General features: G+C 42.3%; 1 protein-coding gene across 3 annotated transcripts in view; it reads left to right on the forward strand.

Moving 5' to 3' along the window:
• The window catches only part of LOC106571696 (ankyrin repeat and SOCS box protein 2), a 42,120-nt gene extending 29,446 nt beyond the window's left edge, over window positions 1-12,674 (forward strand). For 2 of the 3 annotated variants that reach the window (XM_014145071.3, XM_014145072.3), the window contains 4 exons: window positions 3,036-3,083; window positions 8,164-8,737; window positions 9,091-9,244; window positions 10,525-12,674. In XM_014145071.3, coding sequence (XP_014000546.1) covers window positions 3,036-3,083; window positions 8,164-8,737; window positions 9,091-9,244; window positions 10,525-10,682 — 934 coding nt within the window. In that variant the 3' untranslated portion in view covers window positions 10,683-12,674. The remainder of the gene's footprint in view (window positions 1-3,035; window positions 3,084-8,163; window positions 8,738-9,090; window positions 9,245-10,524) is intronic. The other variant, XM_082961858.1, reaches the window with a different exon arrangement.
• Window positions 12,675-16,804: the final 4,130 nt, after the last annotated feature.

Consider the following 16,804-nt stretch of genomic DNA (forward strand, 5'->3'; position numbering starts at 1 on the left):
CAAGTGACAAAGACGTCCAGATCATCACATATGCCAGCGGAGCTCTTTCAGAGATTGAACAGCGCTACTCACAAACCGAGAGAGAAGCTCTGGAGATCATCTGGGCATGTGAACACTTTCACTTGTATCTCTACGGAGCTCACTTCACGGTCATCACAGAGTAGAGCTTATCTTCAACAACCCAAAAGCCACACCCCCAGCATGACTTGAGTGATGGAGACTGAGACTACAACCCTACAGCTACACTGTGAAGTACAAAGCCGGTAAAGATAACCCTGCTGAATACATGTCAATACATCCCATCTCAGGGGGAACACCACAAAGAACCTCTTGCATGGCAGACTAATATGTGAACTTTATCATTGACAACACAGTTCCCAAAGCTGATTCTAAAAGAGGTGCAATAAGAAACAAAGACTCAGCTCTACAAAAGGTGATGTGCCTATTGTCCACAGGCACCTGGCAAGATTCACTACATGACACACAAGATGTTGATTTCCAAACATTAAAAGCACTCTTTAGCATGAGACATGAACTAACAGTCAATGCACAAGAAAACATCATTCTGGGAGGAACACGGCTCATTCTTCCAGGCTTTCTCCATAACAAAGCAATCAACCTAGCTCACACAGGACATCTAGGTATTGTGAAAACAAAACAGCTACTGAGAGAGAAGGTTTGGTTTTCAGGCATGGATGACATGGTGGAAAAAGCAATTCAGCACTGCATTCAATGTCAAGCTGCCACTGCAGGAAATTATATGGAACCACTGTCTATGTCGAAACATTGACAAAGTTTTCTCCTCCTTTGGAGTACCTGAGATTGTAAAAACGGACAATGGACCTCCCTTCAATGGACAGTCCTTCACAGATTTCAGCCACTACCTTGGATTTAACATAGAAAGATAACACCTTACTGGCTGAGAGCTAATGCCGAAGCAGAACGCCTAATGAGAACACTCAAGAAATCTGTCACAGTCACAAACTCTGTAGGAAAACCTTGGAAACAAAATCACGACAGTTTTCTGAGAAACTACTGCGCAACCCCTCACGGAACTACTCAACAAACCCCAGCAGAGCTGATGTTTGGACACTCGACACTCAAACCAGGAGACACGGTACTCTGCTGTCAGCATGTCAAAGGAAAACTCACGACTCCCTACAATCCTAAACCTTACAAAGTCATGATAATCAAAGGATCGATGATAACGGTGACACGCTCTGGATGTCTGGAAACCAGAAACTCATCCTTCTTCAAAGAGCTCCCACCGTCAATGCCTGTTGACTTTGACCCCGAGCTGTCGGAAGAATAGGATGACCTGAACACTTGTCCACATGTCACTGAACAACCAGATCGAGACCCGGATCCTGATCCAAACCCTCAAAACTCTAAGAGAACCAATAGAAGACCTCCAAGATATCTAATTGAAGAGATGTAATTCATTGAGTTCAAAGACTGTGAAATAGTTAACCTTAATGTTGTATCCCAAGTGAAATATATACTGACCAGTAGTGATAACCTAAGTTTATTTTTATTTTAAAATAAGGGAGGGATGTAACGTAGTGAACATTATGCCATAATCCAGTCTGTGTATTCGTACCGTGGGATTCCAGTTCCATGTTTTACAGTAGCCAGACGGCGGGAGGGATATGCCATGTGAACCATGTAATGCCAGCATACTTCTGAGTAAAGTTAAACTAAAGTATATGAATGCCCCCGACCTCAGTTCTTATAAACATAAGCAATCTAAACAGCGGGACATTACAAACAGCAATCTTCAAGTCTTTTCATAGATTTTCAATGGGATTCAAGTCTGGGATTTGGTTGGGACACTCAAGGACTTTCACATTCTTGTTCTGAAGCCATTCCAGCATTTCTTTGGCAGTATGCTTGGGGTCATTGTCCTGTTGGAATGTAAATCTTTGACCCAGTCGAAGGTAATTTTCACTGAAACAGGTTCTCATCAAGGATTTTCCTGTATTTTGGCTCCATTCATTGTTCCCTCTATCCTCAGTCTCCCAGTCCCTGCCACTGAAAACTTCCCCATAGCATGATGCTGACACCACCATGCTTCACAGTAGGGATGGTGTTAGACAGGTGATTAGCTGTGCCTGGTTTTCACAAGACATAGCGCTTAGCATTTCAGGCCAAAGAGTTACATTTTTGCCTTATGCTCTCTGTCTTTCACGTGCCTTTTTGCAAACTCCAGGCTTGCTGTCATGTGCCTTTTTCTCAGGAGTGGCTTCCATCTGGCCACTCTCCCATAAAGCAAAGATTGGGGATGTGCTGTAGAGACTGTTGTCCTTCTACAGGTTCTCCTATCTCAGCCAAGGAACTCTGTAGTTCTCCTTGACCAAGGTCCTTCTAGCCCAGCTGCTCAGTTTGGTCGGACGGCCAGGTCTAGGCAGAGTCTGGCCTAGACCACTGTGCTCATGGAAACTTTCAACACTAGAAATTGTTTTATACCCTTCACCCTTCATATACCCTTTACCCTTCATATGCTTCATCACAATTATATCTCGGAGATCTACGGACAGTTTCTTGGACTGTTTCTTTTCTTTCTAAATCATATCCAAACAATTGAATTGACCACAGGTGGACTCCTATCAAGTTGTGGTGAAATCTCAAGCATGATCAAAGGAAATTGGATGACCCTGAGCTCAATTTGGAGTGTCATAGCAACGTGTGTGAATACTTAAGTAAATTAGATATTTCTGCACTTTATTTTCAATACATTTGCAACATTTCCACAAACATGTTTTCACTTTGTCATTATGGGGTATTGTGTGTAGCTGGATGAGAGAAAAAAAAATGATTTAATCCATTTTGAATTCAGGGTGTAACGACAAAGGAATAAGTCAAGGGGTATGAATACTTTCTGAAGGCACTATATGTTTATTCTCAATTTCCATTTTACAAATAGCCTACACCAGGGATAGCCAGATTATTATAATTATGTTGCTTACCCCTGGCCTACATTTTATTATTATTATTATAATATATATTATTATCATACATTGTTGTATTGTTTCCAGAAAAACCCTGCTGACCTATGACTTCTACAATTATGACAAGTCAGTGAAGTAAGTGCCTATGTCTGACTGGAGTTGCCAATGAAGTTGTGGTAGATAAGCGCTCCTTTAACATGGGACTTTAACTCAAGCTTTGCTCAATAGAATATTTATTTATGAGTTATTAAAACGTTATCTCTGGAATGTTTTTTGGTCCTCTGTAGTATTGTTGTATATTAATATTTTCATGTTTTCTGTAACCATTGCTTTGTTTATGGAGGTTTACTTTGTGTTAGCTTTTTAATGTGTTTTTTTTGTCATTAATGTCAGTAAATGTAATCATTCACACTCAATCCATTGAGTGGCATGATATCCATGATGTTCATCCCCATGTGTTCAATGTGTGTGGTATGACAACAGAATTATCTAAGCTTTTAGCATTATAGCAAGCTGCCAGTTTACAGTATCAGAGGAGACCTGCTCACACAAAGTGAGTTGGATGTTGGAAAACAGCTCCAAAGCTGATAAATCGATTCACCATCTGGTCCCAAAAATGTTTTGGGCCATGAATGGCTACCTCAACATGCAATCTTTCATGGGGGTCAAAGGTCATACATGTATGCATTTTGGGGTATATCGAGCCAAAATGGACAGCATTGGGATGTGCTCTATCATCACAGGGTAACCTGATGATAACTACACACAATTTCACACAGAACAAGATCAGTCCCAGCAGCCTATTTTCAAGATGGCCACCATTAATTTCAATGGGGAGGAACTGCATTGATTTTGCATGGCCATAACTGATTACATAATTGGTGTAATCAGATCATAATGAGTGCACCAAACTTTACATGAAGCTAGGAAAAGCCTAAACATTGATGCCTTGCTATTGTACACATTTTCCAATATGGTTTTAATTGGATTGGTCTAACATTGACACAACTCTTTCAATAATACTTTAGGTAGAATGTGCACAATGATAATTAATCCTTTACCCTTTATTAATAATTCCTTTAACATTCCTTTATCAGCCTGTGAACATTCTATTGCATAGACTCCCTACAACAAGATATATAAAGGTGTGGAAAACATAGAAAGCACATTTCTTGGAGAGGGTATCAGATATAAATTTGATCAGGGGCTTGTAGGGAACAATTTACCATCAAACCTTTGCCTCACTAAAGTGGACAAATTTTTCCGCTGACACGTGGATTATAACTTCCAAACCAGCAATATGGAAAGACGTTACATTCCATATATTTAGCAAAATATAATGTTTTAAAAGTGCAAACAACTTGAGTTTGTTGCTATGCAAGATGCCATCTTGTCTATAGAAATATAATGAATCATTCTACATTATGTGAACTTGCCACAGATAACCATTCTGATTGGTTACTGATGACGCAATTCAAGTTCAGGAGGATACGTTCAGGTAACCTCGGTCCATCGGTGTGATTCCACTGCTGGTGTCCATTCTTTCTTTTGAATAGACTTCAAGTGCAAAAATTAATGAAAATGCTAAATGTTTGTCGAATGCATTGGGCAGAAGTAAATTAATGACTGGTACTGTATATATTTGCATAGATTAGCATAAAATAACTCACCGACGTTAACTCTTGAACCGTTCAAGCTAGTGACACCAAACCAACTTTCACATGTTCAGGCTATCCTAACTTCAAATTCGACAACACCTTTATAAACTATAAACAGTGGTAATTAGCATTATTAGCAAAAAATGTATTGATTCAATGTAAAAAATAAGAGCACACTGGTAGACATTTTAAATGTGACTGCTCTTTAACCGTTTAAGCTATAAACATTAAAATAACATTAACATTTTCAAAAATTTTCAAAGCCATAAATACTGTAAAACAAGCTAGCAAGCACACCATATTTTCTTCAGGAAATGTACTTTTCTAGTTTTATATAATACTAAAACACTAAAAACAGTGTGCTTGCTTCAGCAAGAGCTAATGATCAAATAATTTAAGATATATAATATAAATAGTCTTAATAGCTGGTAATGTTGCAGTTGCCCTTGTGGTGATACTGATGATTTATTGACTCCATTCGTGGGAGCTCATGTCATGGTCATCTACAGTGCCTTCGGAAAGTATTCAGACCCCTTGACATTTTCCACATTTTGTTAGGTTACAGCCTTATTCTAAAATTGATTAAATTGTTTTTTTCCCCTCATCAATCTACACACAATACCCCATAATGACAAAGGAAAAACAGGATAATTTTTTATTATTTAATTTTTTTTTTTTTTTGTTATTAACTATAAAAAACTGCTATCACGTTTACGAAAAGTATTCAGACCCTTTACTCAATACTTTGTTGAAGCACCTTCGACAGCGATTACAGCCTCAAGTCTTCTTGGGTATAACGTTCCAAGGTTGGCACTCCTGTATTTGGGAAGTTTCTCCCATTCTTCTCTGCAGATCCTCTCAAGCTCTGTCAGGTTGGATGGGGAGCATTGTTGCACAGCTATTTTCAGGTCTCTCCAGAGACGTTCGGTCATGTTCAAGTCCGGTCTCTAGCTGGGCAACTCAAGGACATTCAGAGACTTGTCCCGAAGCCACTCCTGTGTTGTCTTTGCTGTGTGCTTAGGGTCGTTGTCCTGTTGGAAGGTGAACCTTTGCCCCAGTCTGAGGTCCTGAGCGCTCTGGAGCAGGTTTTCATCAAGGATCTCTCTGTACTTTGCTCCGTTCATCTTTGCATCGATCCTGACTAGTCGCCCAGTCCCTGCCACTGAAAAACATCCCCACAGCTTGATGCTCCCACCACCATGCTTCACCATAGGCATGGTGCAATGTTTCCTCCAGAAGTGACGCTTGGCCTTGAGGCCAAAGAGTTCATTCTTGGTTTTATCAGACCAGAGAATCTTGTTTGTCATGGTCTGAGAGTCTTTAGGTGCCTTTTGGCAAACTCCAAGCTGGCTGTCGTGCTTTTTAGTGAGGAAAGGCTTCCGTCTGGCCACTCTACCATAAAGGCCTGAATGGTGGAGTGCTGCAGAGATGGTTGTCCTTCTGGAAGGTTCTCCCATCTCCACAGAAGAACTCTAGATCTCTGTCAGACTGACCATCGGGTTCCTGGTCACCTCCCTAACCAAGGCCCTTCTCCCCCGATTGCTCAGTTTGGCCAGGCGGCCAACTCTATTAAGAGTCTTGGTGGTTTCAAACGTCTTCCATTTAAGAATGATGGAGGCCACTGTGTTTTTGGGGACACTTTTTGGTACCCTTGCCCAGATCTGTGCCTCGACGCAATCCAGTCTCGGAGCTCTACAGACAATTCCTTCGACCTCATGTCTTGGTTTTTGCTCTGACATTCACTGTCAACTGTGGGACTTTGTATAGACAGGTGTGTGCCTTTGCAAATCACGTCCAATCAATCGAGTTTACCACAGGTGGACTCCAATCAAGTTGTAGAAACATCTCAAGGATGATCAATGGAAACAGGAAGCACCTGAGCTAAATTTCGAGTCTCATATGAAATGGGCTGAATACTTATGTAAATAAGGTATTTCTGTTCTTTATTTTTAATCAATGTGAAAAAGTTTCTAAAAAACAGTTTTTGCTTTGTCATTTATGCAGTATTGTGTGTAGATTGCTGAGGATTTATTTAATCAATTTTAGAATAAGACTGTAACGTAACAACGTGTAAAAAGTCAAATGGTCTGAATACTTTCCGAAGGCCCTGTATGTAATCATGGGCTTGAACAAGATGAGCAAATTGCTTATATACAGTCTTCCACCATTACGTCATTATTTTAAAAGGAATACTTATTAACAATTTCAGCCTGTTTTCAGCCTGTTTTGGTAGAATGGAGTTTTGGCATGCCTGGTGACATCTCCAGGTGGTAAATTAGTTAATAAAATAGTTCCAAATCTCTATGCCAATAACAGCTACTTTTCAGTTTCCCCATCCCCACACAGACAGTACTAGCAAAATTCTTGCTTGAGAAATTGCTATTTGCTAAGAAAATATTTTTGTTTCTTTTTTTTACCATTTTAAGGTACTTAAAGTGACAGCTCACCCAAATCATCTATAAGTGACTTTGTTAAGCATTGTAATACATTTTTCGATACTTTCAGATGATTTGTACATGATGCACAAAAAATTTTTAATATCGGTCCCATGATTTCAATTTGGATTTTTGCCACAAATGCGAATACCTTTCATACCTTGTCCATAGACTGCTTACAAGATAAGGAAACCAATATGTAATTTTGTAAACTTGAACTATCCCTTTAAAGCAGCTTGAAACTTGAAACGTGTCATCGCTATCACGGACAGACCTAAGATTAACCAGACTTTTTGATATCTCAAAAAAAAAAAAAAAAACTAATTTGCATATGTAACACTAATGCTGAAAATCATCTGCAATCATCTTTTTCTCATGAACCATACTTCAGATTCACTCCAGATTTTGTATTTAGACTCATTACATCAGTCTTTAATGGTTTGAGAAAAAATTGTTGCTACATTCTAATATGAGAGTATTGTACCTATAGATTCAGTGAAGTAGCCTCTAATGAATTTCAGAAATATAACCAACCTACAGCACTAGACTAAACTTAACTTGCGTCATCCTTGTGGTATTGCGAGATAAACATGGTAATGCTTTCATTGATTCCACATAAAGGAAGATCATTTCTACATGATAGAGTGCTTGCTTTCTTATTCAACTGATCTTTTGACCTTTCTGTGATCCAGTGAACCCTGTTCATTGCTGCTTGCAGCCACATGTTATATATATTTTTTTAAATAATGATTGTGCTCTCCCCCTTGCCTCTATCCTTTACACTACCCTACCCCCTAGTTTATGTTTCCGACTCTACCGACTTCCCTCTCACTTGCACATTCCTCCAGGAGTCCGCACATCAACTGGAAGAAACAGAAGTTAGAAAGGGATTCTCAACCAATGATAATGCTACAGTAATCATTCAGTTCGTAGAGCACACAATTCCGGTTGGAGGATTCCGCAATCAGGATGGTAAAAACCAGGGATGGAATTCTCCATCTGGGAATACTCCAACTGGGATTTCTGAAAAAAGTGGACGTTTTGGGGGAATTTTGCAACCCTACCCCTTGATCCTCAACTCTGGGCACCCTCTAATTTCCCCTGTGTGGTTTTCTATTTCAGTATCGTGTCGTTGCTGATCAAAGCCACCAGCAAGTCCAGAGTGAATCGCAGTGGCATCAGTCCCCTCCATCTTGCCGCCGAGTGCAACAGGGATGAAATCCTGGAGGTCCTAATCGAGGCCGGCTACGATGTCAATGCCATGCTGTCAGAGGACCGCTCCAAGATGTATGAGGATCATCGCAGCACAACTCTATACTTTGCCGTCGCCAACGGCAACGTGGAAGCGACCACCATGCTTCTAGAAGCCGGTGCCAACCCCAACCTAGACACATTCAACACACTACTTGTGGCCGTTCGGCAGGGTAGTATCGAATTGGTCACTTTGCTGGTGGAGCACGGGGCCAACGTTAACGCCTACGTCCCCACTCACCCCACCTCATTCCCGGCCACTGTCATGTTCAGTATGAAGTACCTGTTAATGCTGAAGTATTTGATGGACAATGGCTGTGATGCCCACTCCTGTTTTAGTTGCACTTACGGCAGTGGTCCACATCCACCCATTCAAGAGACCTCTGAGAGGGATGACTTGCGCTACAATAACGATACACGCAGGAATACTGGGAAAGCTGTTCAGGTAAACAAAACAAGAGTGAAATATTTAGTGTGTGCATGTGTAATGTATTCAGATGCACTGTAAATATAATGGTGAATCCTATATACAGTATTGAGATCCCACTACAAAAAGTGTTATAAATTATAAATGTACATGGGAGTTAAATAGGCTGGTATAGTTATTATACTACATAGTAGTTCTAATTATACTACAGCCAGCTGTAAGTACTATGTAATAATGTTTACCTAAACTGTAATCTCCTATGTAACTGTCATGCTGTCATGTTAGCACAGGTATTTGGAACACTTTCTTGCGGGGACTTAAAAATACAATATACCATAGCCTACCATTGCTTTTTGTGTTTCCATCAATAGTTCTGTGAGATAATCTCAACACAGGCAATAAACCGCTGGGTAGGACCCATCATAGACGTACTCCTGGATTATGTTGGCCATGTGAAACTCTGCTCCAGACTTACTGAACACCTAGATAGCTTTGAGGACTGGGAAGCCATCAAGGAGAAAGCAAGTGAGTGTCCCCAGACTTGCAAACAAGCACAGACACACATACCCATACTGTACACACACACACACACACACACACACACACACACACACACACACACACACACACACACACACACACACACACAAACACTCACTCTTAGAAAAGTGCTATCTAGAACCTTTAAGGATTCTTCGGCTGTAGGAGAACCCTTAGAACAACCATTTTTGGTTCCAGGTAGAATCCTTTTGGGTTCCATGTAGAACCCTTTCTACAGCGGGTTTTACATGGAACTTAAAATGGTTATACAGTTGAAGTCGGAAGTTTACATACACTTAGGTTGGAGTCATTAAAACTCGTTTTTCAATCCCTCCACAAATTTCTTGTTAACAAACTATAGTTTTGGCAAGTTGGTTAGGACATCTACTTTGTGCATGATACAAGTAATTTTTCCAACAATTGTTTACAGACAGATTATTTCACTTATAATTCACTGTATCACAATTCCAGTGGGTCAGAGGTTTACATACGCTAAGTTGACTGTGCCTTTAAACAGCTTGGAAAATTCCAGAAAATGATGTCATGTCTTTAGAAGCTTCCGATAGGCTAATTGACATCATTTGATTCAATTGGAGGTGTACAATTTAAAGGCAATGCTAAAAATACTAATTGAGTGAAAGTAAACTTCTGACCCACTGGGAATGTGATGAAAGAAATAAAAGCTGAAATAAAATCACTCTACTATTATTCTGATATTTCACATTCTTAAAATAAGTGGTGATCCTAACTGACCTAAGACAGGGAATTTTTACTAGGATTAAATGTCAGGAATTGTGAAAAACTGATTTTAAATGTGTTTGGCTAAGGTGTCTGTAGACTTCCGACTTCAAATGTATCAAAAAGGGTTCTACATGGAATCAAAAAGGGTTATTCTAAGGGTTCTGCTACAGCCAAAGAACCCTTAAGGGTTCCCCTACAGCCGAATAACCCTTTGTTCTAAGAGTTTATTACACAACAGAAAGTAGCATTTTGGTGTAGCGGTACTGTATGCATGGGTGATAACCAGGGTTCAATACCAGCCTGTTACAGTGGTGCCATGACCTGGATCCCAGAGCTAATGTCTAGCAGCTGCTGGGGTTACTTCTGTGATGAGGGGGATGTCATGCACGCGTGCACACACAGCCACACACACCAATGCCCAAACAGGAACTTATTTTGAGGGACTTGTGCAGATGTTATATGTATACTGTTTAAATAATGTACAAGCGTCACATATTATCGTATCTGTTGCCATTGTCTTCCAGCGCCACCGCGTCCACTGATGCAGCTGTGTAGGCTGAAGATCCGGCAGCAGGTTGGAATCCACAGACTGAGGTGCATCAACAAACTGCCCCTCCCACCACGAGTAATCAAGTACCTTAACCACGAAGAGCGTAACCAAGAAGAGTTTTGTGCATACTAGATAGTGACATCATAGTCAAAACAAGAGATGACAGAGGGAATGCCGCACAAAATCGATTGACATAAGTGTTTATGGTGTGAATATTTTTACTGATAATTCAGCAGTAATGTAGAGTACAGTTACATTTCACAATTAAACTTTAAGATCAGACTTATGTAGTAATTTAATAAGCTCACCCGACTAAAGGTTCACTTAACAAAGTTGGTAGCATTTTATTTGACTGTTGTAGACATTACTAGGTACTTTCTAGTAATTACTTTTATTTAAATTACTAGGAATTCGCAAGTACATGGTAAAATGGTAATTACAGTAATAACATATTAATTACTTGTTTGTTTCAGTGAGACCAACTTAAGCAACATTTTTAAACAAATATTGAAATGGGTTTTTGTCAAGTTTAGAAAATCGACCTGTTTGAGTGTACAGTAATTTTGGGGCGTTATAGGACCCTGTAAGGCCAGCTTTTATGAATTTTTGATATTTTTTGAATGAGTTCAACCTTAGTTGAGACTTCATAATCTTGTTATTGAGAAAAGTTTATTCAAATTCTCAATGGAAGATAAATATAAAATAAATACACAAATGGATTTTTGTCTAGGTTTGGAAAGCTGCATATTTGATTGCACAGCATTTTTGGGGAATCATTTTACCCTTTTAGGCTACCTTATATGTACAGTTGAAGTCGTACGTTTATATACACCTTAGCCAAATACATTTGAACTCAGTTTTTCACAATTCCTGACATTTAATCCTAGTAAAAATTCCCTGTCTTAGGCCTGTTAGGATCACCACTTTTATTTCTTTCATCACATTCCCAGTGGGTCAGAAGTTTACATACACTCAATTAGTATATGGTAGCATTGCCTTTAAATTGTTTAACTTGGGTCAAACGTTTCAGGGTAGCCTTCCACAAGCTTTCCACAATAAGTTGGGTGAATTTTGGCCCATTCCTCCTGATAGCGCTGGTGTAACTGAATCAGGTTTCTAGGCCTCCTTGCTCGCACACGCTTTAACAGTTCTGCCCACAAATGTTCTATGGGATTGAGGTCAGGGCTTTGTGATGGCCACTCCAATACCTTGACTTTGTTGTCCTTAAGCCATTTTGCCACAACTTTGGAAGTACGTTTGGGGTCCTTGCCCATTTGGAAGACCCATTTGCGACCAAGCTTTAACTTCCTGACTGATGTCTTGAGATGTTGCTTCAATATATCCACATAATTTTCCTTCCTCATGAAGCCATCTATTTTGTGAAGTGAACCAGTCCCTCCTGCAGCAAAGCACCCCCACAACATGATGCTGCCACCCTCGTGCTTCACGGTTGGGGTGGTGTTCTTCAGCTTGCAAGCCTCCCCCTTTTTCTCTAAACAATACGATTGTCATTATGGCCAAACAGGAATTTTCCAAGCTGTTTAAAGGCACAGTCAATTTAGTGTATGTAAACTTCTGACCCACTGTAATTGTGATACAGTGAATTATAAGTTAAATAATCTGTCTGTAAACAATTGTTGGGAAAGTTACTTGTGTCATGCACAAAGTAGATGTCCTAACCGACTTGCCAAAACTATAGTTTGTTAACAAGAAATTTGTGGAGTGGTTGAAAAACAAGTTTTAATGACTCTAACCTAAGTGTATGTAAAATTCTGAGTTCAACTGTATATATATGTTGTGTTTTTGTAAATATTACATTTTTACAGTTTAACTTATGCCAAAGATAGGAGTTGAACATGAAGGTTTACAGCATTTCCTGAGAGTAAATTTCACAGGAGAGATTGAGAATATGAGAGCAAAACACTATATTTAATTTGATATGTGTAAATAGATTTCAATTTGTGCATTTGCAGTATTCTGTATGCCCTCTGAGGTAAGGGTCACCTTTTTCTAATATTTGGATATATTGCTCTAGAAGGTGACTTCCATGTACTTGTATTTCTGATCATGGAAACAATTCAATCTTGTGTCTGTGTAAAAAAATAAACATAATTTGAATATCAATTTTCTATGGATTGATCATTAGTCATCAAATAATCCATTAGTCCAGTCATTAACAGTTTTTAAACAAATACTCACTGATTGTATTCATTGGGATATGCAATAATTACATAGTTTGTGTTTCCAGTTTTAGGGTCCAGCATTCCTGAATAAATAATGATTGTTGATTAGAATTGATTGTGTGTGTGTGCATGCTCGCACTTCATTTCAGACAAACTCCTCATGATGGAGCCAAATGACTTCAGAGGATTGCTCTATGGATAAAGTTGTGTTTATACCTTCATCCCTCTTTCCCTCTAGCGTTGGACAGAACTACTACTGTAGATCACAGGTTGGTGGCACCTTAATTAGGGAGGACGGGCTCGTGGTAATGGCTGGAGCGGAATTGGTTGAATGGTATCAAAGACACTACAAGAACAAAAGTATATCGACACCTGGTCGTTGAATATCTCATTCCAAAATCATGGGCATTAATAAGGAGTTGGTCCCCCCTTTGCTGCTATAACAACCTCCACTCTTCTGTGAAGGCTTTCCACTAGATGTTAGAACATTGCTGCAGGGACTTGCTTCCATTCAGCTACAAGCATTAGTGAGGTCAGGCACTGATGATGGGTGATAGGCTTGACTCGCAGTCAGCGTTCCAATTCATCCCAAAGGTGTTCAATAGGGTTGAGGTCAAGGCTCTGTGCAGGCCAGTCAAGTTCTTCCACAGCGATCTCGACAAGCCATTTCTGTATGGACCTCGCTTTGTGCATGGGGTCATTGTCACGCTGAAACAGCAAAGGGCCTTCCCCAAACTGTTCCCACAAAGTTGCAAGCACAGAATGGTATAGAATGTTATTGTATGCTGTAGCGTTAAGATTTCCCTTCAATGAAACTAAGGGGCCTAGCCTTAATCATGAAAAACAGCCTCAGACTATTATTCCTCCTCCACCAAACTTTACAGTTGGCACTATGCATTGGGGCAGGTAGCATTCTCCTGACATCCGCCAAACCCAGATTCGTCCGTCAGACTGCCAGATGGAGAATCGTGATTCCACTGCTCCAGAGTCCAATGGCGACCAGCTTTATACCACTCCAGCTGACGCTTGGCATTGCGCATGGTGATCTTAGGCTTGTGTGTGGCTGCTCGGTCATGGAAACCCATTTCATTACGCTCCCAAATAACAGTTATTGTGCTGACCTTGCTCCCAGAGGCAGTTTGGAACTCGGTAGTGAGTGTTGCAACCGAGGACAGACGATTTTTACGCGCTTCAGTACTCGGCGGTCATTTTCTGTGAGCTTGTGTGGCCTACCTCTTGCGGCTGAGCCGTTATTGCCCCTAGACGTTTCCACTTCACAATAACATCACTTACAGTTGACCGGGGCAGCTCTAGTAGGGCAGAAATTTGATGAAATGACTTGTTGGAAAGGTGGCATCCTATGACGGTGCCACGTTGACAGTTACAGCTCTTCAGTAAGGCCATTCTACTGACAATGTTTGTCTATGGAGATTGCATGGCTGTGTGCTCGATTTGATACACCTGTCATCAATGGGTGTGGCTGAAATAGCTGAATCAACTAATTTGAAGGGGTGTCCACATGTTTTTTGTTCTATAAAACTATGGTTTGATGCCCTTCCATTTGCTCCGTTCTAGCCATTGTTATCCTCTAGGGGCTAGGGGGCAGTATTTTCATGGCCGGATGAAAAACGTACCCAATTTAAACAGGTCACTACTCTGGCCCAGAAAATAGAATATGCATAGTATTAGTAGATTTGAATAGAAAACACTCTGAAGTTTCTAAAACTGTTTGAATGGTGTCTGTGAGTATAACAAAACTCATATGGCAGGCAAAAAACCTGAGAAAAATTGAATCAGGAAGTGGGAGAAATTAGAAATGTAGTTTTTGTTTTGAATCCCTTGAAAAACTACAGTGACATAGGATTTACGTTGCACCTCCTAACTCTTCCATTGGCTGTCAACAATCTTTATGTCACGTCCTGACCAGCAGAGGGTGTAATTGTGTTAGTTTTGGTCAGGATGTGGCAGGGTTTTTGTGTGTGTTAAGTGTTGTGTTGGTGATTGGACTCCCAATTGAAGGCAGGTATGTTGAGTTGCCTTTGATTGGGAGTCCTATATAGTAGTGTGTGTTTTTCTTTGGGGTTGTGGCTAGTTGTTCTTGCATTGCGTTTAGTGTGCCTGCAAGACTGTTCCTGTCGTGTGTATTGTTTTTTGTCCGGTGGATGCTTTACTCTGTTTTTGAATTAAAATATGAGTATCCACATTCCCGCTGCGCCTTGGTCCTCCCTTCAACAAAACGACAACTTCTGTGACAGAACTACCCACCACCAAAGGACCAAGCAGCGGAGGAACGAGGAGGAAGGATGGACGTGGGCGGAGTTAAGGATGAGCGTTTCCAGGGCTATGGAAGAGTTAAGTAAACTCGAGAGGCAGCCCCAATAATTTTTTGGGGGGGGGGCACAAGGGCAGTGTTGTGGGGCAGGAATGGAGCCCCAGGCCAGCTCCCCGCACAAGCCCTGCGGTGCGTGTCTCCAGGCTGGCACGTCCAGTACCAGCCCCACGCATCAGGCGTCTAATGTGTCAGCCCAGCCTCGCCAGTCAGGAGCTGCCAGAGCTGCCCGCCAGTCAGGAGTCGCTAGAGCTGCCCGCCAGTCAAGAGTCGCCAGAGCCGCCCGCCAGTCAGAAGTCGCCAGAGCCGCCCGCCAGTCAGGAGTCGCCAGAGCCGCCCGCCAGTCAGGAGTCGCCAGAGCCGCCCGCCAGTCAGGAGTCGCCAGAGCCGCCCGCCAGTCAGGAGTCGCCAGAGCCGCCCGCCAGTCAGGAGTCGCCAGAGCCGCCCGCCAGTCAGGAGTCGCCAGAGCCGCCCGCCAGTCAGGAGCTGCCAGAGCGGCCCGTCTGCCCGGAGATGCCAGAGTGGCCCGTCTGCCCGGAGATGCCAGAGTGGCCCGACTGCCCGGATCAGCCAGAGTGGCCCGACTGCCCGGGTCTGCCAGAGTGGCCCGACTGCCCGGGTCTGCCAGAGGGGCCCGACTGCCCGGGTCTGCCAGAGTGGCCCGACTGCCCGGGTCTGCCAGGGTGGCCCGACTGCCCGGATCTGCCAGGGTGGCCCGACTGCCCTCCGGCCCAGCCCGAGTGGCCCGCCTGTCCTCCGGCCCAGCCCGAGTGGCCGTCTGTCCTCCGGCCCAGCCCGAGTGGCCCGCCTGTCCTCCGGCCCAGCCCGAGTAGCCCGCCTGTCCTCCGGCCCAGCCAGAGTGGTCCGTCTGCCAGGGTCAGCCCGAGTGGCCCATCTGCCCGGCGCAGCTATCGGCGCCACCGAAGTGGGCGACGCCGAAGGTGGAGCGAGGTCCACGTCCTGCACCTGAGCCACCTCCAGGAGAGGTGGGTTGGGGAGGGAGGGTGTAGCACAGTGCCGTCGTTGACGGCAGCCACCCTCCCTTCCCTCCCTTATTGTTTAGGGGGATATTTTTTGTTGTTTGGGGGTTTGTTTTTTCTTTTAGGTGCATTCCGGGGTCTGCACCTTGAGGGGGGGGTACTGTCACGTCCTGACCAGCAGAGGGCGTAACTGTGTTAGTTTTGGTCAGGATGTGGCAGGGTTTTTGTGTGTGTTAAGTGTTGTGTTGGTGATTGGACTCCCAATTGAAGGCAGGTGTGTTGAGTTGCCTTTGATTGGGAGTCCTATATAGTAGTGTGTGTTTTTCTTTGGGGTTGTGGGTAGTTGTTCTTGCATTGCGTTTAGTGTGCCTGCAAGACTGTTCCTGTCGTGTGTATTGTTTTTTGTCCGGTGGATGCTTAACTCTTTTTTTTAAATTAAAATATGAGTATCCACATTCCCGCTGCGCCTTGGTCCTCCCTTCAACAAAACGACAACTTCTGTGACACTTTAGGAACTGGTTTCAACCGTCAGCTGTTACCGGGCAGATCATTTTGGCTCAGTCAATCATTGGCCAGTCTGAGGAGAGGTGTCTTATGATGCGTGCGCACGTGACTTCATCGTTTTTTATTTTTTCTTCTGGGATGAATACGTATTGCCCGGGTTGTAAAATTATCGCAATTTTACGTAAAAAAATACCCTAAAGGATTGATTGTAAACATCGTTTGACGTGTTTCTACAAACGGTAATGGAACTTTGAACAT

This window comes from Salmo salar, chromosome 15, assembly GCF_965601325.2.
Source record: "Salmo salar chromosome 15, fSalSal1, whole genome shotgun sequence".
Classification (NCBI taxonomy): domain Eukaryota; kingdom Metazoa; phylum Chordata; class Actinopteri; order Salmoniformes; family Salmonidae; genus Salmo; species Salmo salar.